The sequence below is a fragment of the Oncorhynchus masou genome, chromosome 28, assembly GCF_036934945.1.
Source record: "Oncorhynchus masou masou isolate Uvic2021 chromosome 28, UVic_Omas_1.1, whole genome shotgun sequence".
In the NCBI taxonomy this organism is placed as follows: Eukaryota; Metazoa; Chordata; class Actinopteri; order Salmoniformes; family Salmonidae; genus Oncorhynchus; species Oncorhynchus masou.
The window spans coordinates 54,226,231-54,234,477 of NC_088239.1; the positions used below are offsets into that span (position 1 = coordinate 54,226,231).

The window sequence follows — 8,247 nt, forward strand, 5'->3', positions numbered from 1 at the left end:
CACCTGTTGTATTCGGCTCATGTGACAAATTCAATTTTATTTTATTTTGAGATAACAGAAAGGTGTCATAATGTATTTTTTCGCAAACAGCCTTTCTAAATTTAAAAGTAATCCAAGAAGTAATCTAGTTTTTCTAAAGTATCTGTAATCTGACTACAATATTTTAGCTGGTAACATAATTGATTGCAGTTACAGTTTTTTGTAATCAGATTGCGTGTAACTGATTACATGTAATCAGCTACTCCCCAACCCTGGTCTCTTTACTGACTCAGTACTCTTTATTCAGTTTCTGTACTGACACTGTGTATCCTTTTGATTCATACTGTACATCAATCTACAGTGAAACACATACAGTACAGTACATCTCTACCTCCAGGTGTGTTACAGTATCTTCTTCAGTGGGTGGACTCTCTCCCATTTCCCAAAACATGAAGACACATCAGCTTTATGTCAATAGCTGTACTGACTGATTCCAGCAGGTCTCGAGAGAGATGTCTTAACTTCATGCCAATAAGTGCCACATCTTTTCCCAGAACTTGGGGGAAATTTAAATTACCCAGAATCCTTTAGTGTTCCCAGTCAGACAGCCTCCCCTCTTGCTCCCAGGGAGTGGCAATGGACTTTCGTTTGACATGTAGCACCAGGGGCTGAGGGGCTCAGGCAAGCAGCACCCTGTTGGGACGGGTTCTCCCCCGCTGCAAAACACCACACCTTCAGCAGGCTTTTACTGTGGACCCTGGTACTTTGGGTATGGCCTGGCACCCCCACCGAGGAAGATGAGCCAGAGAAGGTCCTCCAGCAGCCTGAGGAGGAGGCGTGAGAGGCTCGGGAGGCGGCTCGGCGTGGCAGGGTAGGGGGGGTGGAGGAGGAGGAGGCGTGAGGCTGGGATCTAAAAAGAGACGATGGACCAGGACTGGGACTATAGGAAGGAGCAAACCCCAGAGACTTGGAGCTCCTGCCACCTTGTCTGAGGCAGCGTCCATGCAGAACGTTGAGGAAGGCCCTCTGGAACTCCTGGCTGAAGCAGGGATAGATAATGGGGTTGATACAGCTGTTGAGGTAGCCCAGCCAGAAGGTGATCTTAAATATGGTGTCAGATGGCCTGTACGATGGGAATATGGAGCCTGTGGAAAGAATACAGACAGAAATCACACACAAAGGGATCTGTCAATATAGCAAGTACAGTAGTTCACAACGTCTATATGAATCATGAATCATTTGCATTTCCTATTGACCCTTATCTGTATTGAATACAGCAAGAGGATGAGCAAAGGCAGCTTAGACATTCTGGTGTTCACTGTATACTTACTTCAAGGTTATCTGATAAGATGTATGTAAGGCCAACATACACTACCAGTCAAAAGTTTTAGAATACTTACTCATTCAAGGGTTTTTCTTTATTTGTACTATTTTCTACATTGTAGAATAATAGTGAAGACATCACAACTATGAAATAACACATATGCAATCATGTAGTAACCCAAAAAGTGTGAAACAAATCTAAATATATTTTATATTTGAGATTCTTCAAATAGCCACCCCTTGCCTTGATGACAGCTTTGCACATTCTTGGCATTATCTCAAACAGCTTAACCTGGAATGCTTTTCCAACATTCTTGAATGAGTTCCCACATATGCTGAGCACTTGTTGGCTGCTTTTCCTTTACCCTGCGGTCCAACTCATCCCAAACCATCTCAATTGGGTTGAGGTCAGATGATTGTGGAGGCCAGGTCATCTGATGCAGCACTCCATCACTCTCCTTATTGGTCAAATAGCCCTTACACAGCCTGAAGGTGGGTTGGGTCATTGTCCTGTTGAAAAACAAATGATAGTCCCACTAAGTACAAACCAGATGGGATGGCATATCACTGCAGAATGCTGTGGTACCAATGCTGGTTAAGTGTGCCTTGAATTCCAAATAAATCACAGTGTCACCAGCAAAGCACCCCCACACCGTCACACCTCCTCCTCCATGCTTCATGGTGGGAACCACACATGCGGAGATAATCCGTTCACCTACTCTGCGTCTCACAAAGACATGGCAGTTGGAACCAAAAATCACAAATTTATACTCATCAGACCAAAGGACAGATAACCACCAGTCTAATGTTCATTGCTCGTGTTTCTTGGCCCAAGCAAGTCTCTTCTTATTATTGTTGTCGTTTAGTAGTGGTTACTATTCAGCAATTTGACAATGAAGGCCTGATTCACGCAGTCTCCTCTGAATAGTTGAGGTTGAGATGTGTCTGTTACTTGAACTCTGTGAAGCATTGATTTGGGCTGCAATTTATGAGGCTGGTAACTCTAATGAACTTGTCCTCTGCAGCAGAGGTAACTCTGGGACTTCCATTCCTGTGGTGGTCCTCATGAGAGCCAGTTTCATCTTATCGCCTGATGGTGTTTGTGACTGCACTTGAAGTTCTTGAAATGTTCCGTAGTGACTGACCTTCATGTCTTAAAGTAATGATGGATTGTCGTTTCTCCTTGCTTATTTGCACTGTTCTTGCCATAATATGGACTTGATCTAATACCAAATAGGGCTTTCTTCTGTATACCCCCCTACCGTGTCACAACACAACGGATTGGCTCAAACACATTAAGGAAAGAAATTCCACAAAGGAACTTTTAAGAAGGCAGACCTGTTAATTGAAATGCATTCCAGGTGACTAACTCATGATGCTGGTTAAGAAAATGCCAAGAGTGTGCAAAGCCCGTCATCAAGGAAAAGGGTGGCTATTTCAAGAATCTCAAATCCAAAATATATATTGATTTGCTTATTAACACTTATTTGGTTACTACATGATTCAATGTCCAAACTTTTGATCGGTAGTGTACCTGTATCTCTCTATCTAAAGAGCTTTGTCTCTAAAGGTCTAAAACATTCAACTCTTTCATTCCTTTAGTCTGAGAATCTGAGGCATTAGCTTTGACATAGAATATCGTGCTCGCAGGTCTGAAGTTCTGTTTCTATTGAAATGCATGACTCCAGTAATGCTTTGCTGCCTTGGAAAGATGAAGGGTGATTGTGGGGCGCCGGCTTACTGCGCACAACATCATGCCCTTTATGGTTGTTGTTTATAATGGCTTTGGAATAAAAGAATGAATATTGTTTTTGTTCATTTCATTTCTTCCCTGAAGTATAACCCTATTCGGTTTAGCACTGGTATTTCATTTGCTCTGCTTCTCCATGGCAGTAATTTGAATTCCTGATGTACAACTAAAGAAAACAGACAAGTATACGGAGCATTCAAGAGGGGAGACCAGGGTCGTAGACTCTGTTGTTATGTATACAATGAAACACAAATAAATCAAAAGGCTATTCCAACATCGGACTCATTGAATTTCCATCAAGAAATTGTGTATAAATGAATTCTAAAGTAGGATTAGAAGTGCACAGAATCTGAATAGATTCAGCTACACTTCACAAGACCAAAGGAGGTGTATTCGGGAACCAGACCGTCAGCAGGCCTTTTGATAATCTGTTAATTTACAGTAAATTAGATCAACCCTAATCTCCATATAATCTTGAATTACAGATCTGTCGGATCCTCAATCAAGGATATTTTAAAGTCTGCGTAGCCATTATACAGCATTTCATTAATCACATTCTCACAGGCTTGTGGGGGTATTAACGATGTTGATGACAGCTGTGAGTTAACGTTGGGTTTGACTGTACATCTATCATCACATGATCATATGTACTGAGTGGACAAATGCATGTTTGTTTTTTACCCTCAGAATAGCCTCAATTCGTCAGGGCATGGACTCTACAAGGTGTCGAAAGCGTTCCACAGTTGTGTCAAATTGGCTGGATGTCCTTTGGGTGGCGGACCATTCTGTGGAAACTGTTGAGCGTGAAAAAACCAGCAGCATTACAGTTCTTGACACAAACTGTTGCACCTGGCACCTACTACCATACCCTGTTCAAAGGCACTTAAATATTTTGTCTTGCCCATTCACCCTCTGAATGGCACACAATCCACGTCTCAATTGTCTCAAGGCTTAAAAATCCTTCTTTAACCTGTCTCCTGCCCTTCATCTACACTGATTGAAGTGGATTTAACAAGTAACATCAATAAGGGATCATTGCTTTCACCTGGATTCACCTGGTCAGTCTACGTCATGGAAAGAGCAGGTGTTCTTAATGTTTTGTACACTCAGTGTATAGCGCTTATCTTTCAAATCACTGACCAATTGTTATACAGTGCCTTGCAAAAGTATTCGGCCCCCTTGAATTTTGCGACCTTTTGCCACATTTCAGGCTTCAAACATAAAGATATAAAACTGTATTTTTTTGTGAAGAATCAACAACAAGTGGGACACAATCATGAAGTGGAACGACATCTATTGGATATTTCAAACTTTTTTAACAAATCAAATACTGAAAAATTGGGCGTGCAAAATTTTTCAGCCCCTTTACTTTCAGTGCAGCAAACTCTCTCCAGAAGTTCAGTGAGGATCTCTGAATGATCCAATGTTGAGCTAAATGACTAATGATGATAAATACAATCCACCTGTGTGTAATCAAGTCTCCGTATAAATGCACCTGCACTGTGATAGTCTCAGAGGTCCGTTAAAAGCGCAGAGAGCATCATGAAGAACAAGGAACACACCAGGCAGGTCCGAGATACTGTTGCGAAGAAGTTTAAAGCCGGATTTGGATACAAAAAGATTTCCCAAGCTTTAAACATCCCAAGGAGCACTGTGTAAGCGATAATATTGAAATGGAAGGAGTATCAGACCACTGCAAATCTACCAAGACCTGGCCGTCCCTCTAAACTTTCAGCTCATACAAGGAGAAGACTGATCAGAGATGCAGCCAAGAGGCCCATGATCACTCTGGATGAACTGCAGAGATCTACAGCTGAGGTGGGAGACTCTGTCCATAGGACAACAATCAGTCGTATATTGCACAAATCTGGCCTTTATGGAAGTGGCAAGAAGAAAGCCATTTCTTAAAGATATCCATAAAAAGTGTTGTTTAAAGTTTGCCACAAGCCACCTGGGAGACACACCAAACATGTGGAAGAAGGTGCTCTGGTCAGATGAAACCAAAATTGAACTTTTTGGCAACAATGCAAAACGTTATGTTTGGCGTAAAAGCAACACAGCTCATCAACCACAACACACCTTCCCCACTGTCAAACATGGTGGTGGCAGCATCATGGTTTGGGCCTGCTTTTCTTCAGCAGGGACAGGGAAGATGGTTCAAATTGATGGGAAGATGGATGGAGCCAAATACAGGACCATTCTGGAAGAAAACCTGATGGAGTCTGCAAAAGACCTGAGACTGGGACGGAGATTTGTCTTCCAACAAGACAATGATCCAAAACATAAAGCAAAATCTACAATGGAATGGTTCAAAAATAAACATATCTAGGTGTTAGAAAGGCCAAGTCAAAGTCCAGACCTGAATCCAATCGAGAATCTGTGGAAAGAACTGAAAACTTCTGTTCACAAATGCTCTCCATCCAACCTCACTGAGCTCGAGCTGTTTTGCAAGAAGGAATGGGAAAATATTTCAGTCTCTCGATGTGCAAAACTGATAGAGACATACCCCAAGCGACTTACAGCTGTAATCGCAGCAAAAGGTGGCGCTACAAAGTAATAACTAAAGGGGGCTGAATAATTTTGCACGCCCAATTTTTCAGCTTTTGATTTGTTAAAAAAGTTTGAAATATCCAATAAATGTCGTTCCACTTCATGATTGTGTCCCACTTGTTGGTGATTCTTCACAAAAAAATACAGTTTTATATCTTTATGTTTGAAGCTTGAAATGTGGCAAAAGGTCGCAAAGTTCAAGGGGGCTGAATACTTTCGCAAGGCACTGTACATGACTCAACCCATGGCTAAGCTAACACCAGTGATTTTGGAGCTGAATTTCTCTAATAGAGGGTTGCATTTGTTTACGGCTCCTAACATTGTTTTTGGTGCACTGTAGCAGGAAATATGCAGAAAATAGGTCCTGTGGCTTATTCCCTCTTTCAGTCTCAAAAGCATTCATTTCCATTCAATTTTGTGCTTTTCCATTGAGAGGTTAAGATTTACATTTCACAGTTCAATAGAGTTGAGTGGTGGGGTTGATTTTTAAGAGATTTGGAAGGGAAGCTTCCCTGACTAGAAAATGACACATTGTGAGTCAGGCATTGGCAATCACACTCTATCCAGTAAGGGGGCTTTATATGCTGCTATGGGAAATCAGTTCTAGGGATTATTTTCTTGAGAAAAATGCAAATTCATTCAGTGATGTTATTCCAGTGATGGGGGAGGGGGGGAATCTATACAGTAGAGTATCGCAAGATTATTTTTGGAGATATTATAATATATTCTATGACTCCAAGTATCTACAAAAAAAGAGGTAGGTAGTTAACATTAGCTAGCGCTAGTCGGCTGTACAGATGCATGATCGTAATTTGATCTCCCTGTTGCAGGATAACTTTCCTGCAATGCAGGACACCTAAAAGTTGTAGTGTATTTGAAGTTAAAAAGGCTTATAAAGTTTGTGATTTTCATTTTGACATTTCAGACTTGATTTTCCCTTACGTATCAATTTCAAATCTCAGGCATTTCTTCTTCTCTGGCTTCATTCATCTTCTTTTTAAATGGTGAGCCAACGTGTTTTTGGCGCTTTTATTTCCATGACTGATCAAAACTTGTTTTCTCATGACTCTCTCTTGTCCCGCTGCAGCAGACATGAATGAGCAATATGTTTGGAATATCAAATTGCATAAAATCGTAGTATCGGATCGCAATACATATAGAATTGTGAGAATCGTATCGGCACCTTAGTATTGTGATAATATTATATCGTGAGGTCCCGGGCAATTCCCAGCTCTATTTAACTCCCTATGATACTGCTATTCAACATTTGTGTTTTTCATATTAAACGTCTCTGTATTTGCTTTCATTTTCATATCGCATTCACTTTTTCATTTCCATGCAATTCAAAATAAAGACAGGTAGCAGCACATAGGGAGAGCAAGGAAAGGCATTGTGAGATACCCACCAATGGGCATAACCAGGAAGAAGGGCAGCCAGCAGAGAACGAAGCAGCCAACCACAATGCCCAGAGTCTTGGCTGCCCTCTTCTCTCGGGAGAATTTCAGCAGGTGCATGAGGGCGAAGGTGGTGCGTCTCCGCCTCATGATGCATTTCTCTCCCTCCTCCTCTTGCCCCTCTGGCTTAGCAGGGGCATTTCCCCGATGAATCCTCAGTGTCACTCCCTCTCCCTCTGTATGCATCCCCCCCTCCCTCTTCCTTCCCTCCCTCAGGTCTCGAGTCTTCCGCTTGGCCACCACATACACCTTGCAATACATGGCCAGGATGACAGCTAGTGGCACATAGAACGACCCCAGGGCAGAGAAAATAGCATAACCCGGTTCCTCTGTGATCCGGCACTCAGTCTCGTCCTCTGGGTCGGGCTCCTTCCAGCCGAAGAGTGGACCTACGGATATGGCTGCCGAGAGGCCCCAGAGAGCTGCCACTGCGACCAGGCCGCGCTGCCCAGTGGCCATGGCAGGGTAGTGCAGCGGGTAGCTGACTGCTAGGTAGCGGTCAACAGAGATGACACACAGGCTGAGGATAGAGGCAGTGCAGCAGAGAACATCCAGGGCGGCCCAGGCACTGCAGAAAGACCGGCCAAACACCCAGCGGCCTAGGACCTCTGAGGTGGCAGAGAACGGCAGCACGGTGGAGCTCAGGAGCAGGTCTGCCGCCGCAAGGTTGGCGATGAAGTAGTGTGTGACGGAGCGTAGGTGGTGGTGGCACACCACAGACAGGATAACCAGGATGTTACCGAGAACCCCGAAGATGACAAACACCCCCATCACCAGGCCCAGGGTCACCGCCTTAGTGATATCCACCTCAGCGAAGGAGGAGGAACTGCAGTTGGGACAGCTTTCTGACACAGGGAATGTGATGTTCTCATCTGAGGGAACCATTTTGGGTTTATTTACAGTTCATTCACTAGTTGAATGTCTTTGGGATTGACTGTCATGTTTGGTTAAATGCAAAACTTCCGCACCGGCATTGGGAGTCCACCATTTGTATTTCCCCTTCTTGTGACTCAAGACTGGAGAAGTTTGTACCTTTTCAATCACAGATCTTTCATGCCAGGAGGCATGAGCCCTTGCCAATGCCTGCACAAATCACATGTCTTTGGCAGTAACATTAAAAACACTGACAGGTCAGGATAGTGAATCTTCAGCACTGTCACTGCTTGTTGCGCCATCTGTCTTTGGAGTTTG

General features: G+C 43.3%; 1 protein-coding gene across 1 annotated transcript; it reads right to left on the minus strand.

Moving 5' to 3' along the window:
* Positions 1 to 376: 376 nt before the first annotated feature.
* adra1ab (adrenoceptor alpha 1Ab) lies at positions 377 to 7,989 on the minus strand. Its single transcript, XM_064943784.1, has 2 exons — positions 7,008 to 7,989; positions 377 to 1,124 (listed from the first exon to the last, which is right to left on the minus strand). The coding sequence occupies exons 1-2, from the start codon at positions 7,939 to 7,941 to the stop codon at positions 580 to 582; spliced, it is 1,479 nt and encodes a 492-aa protein (XP_064799856.1). The 5' UTR covers positions 7,942 to 7,989; the 3' UTR covers positions 377 to 579.
* Positions 7,990 to 8,247: the final 258 nt, after the last annotated feature.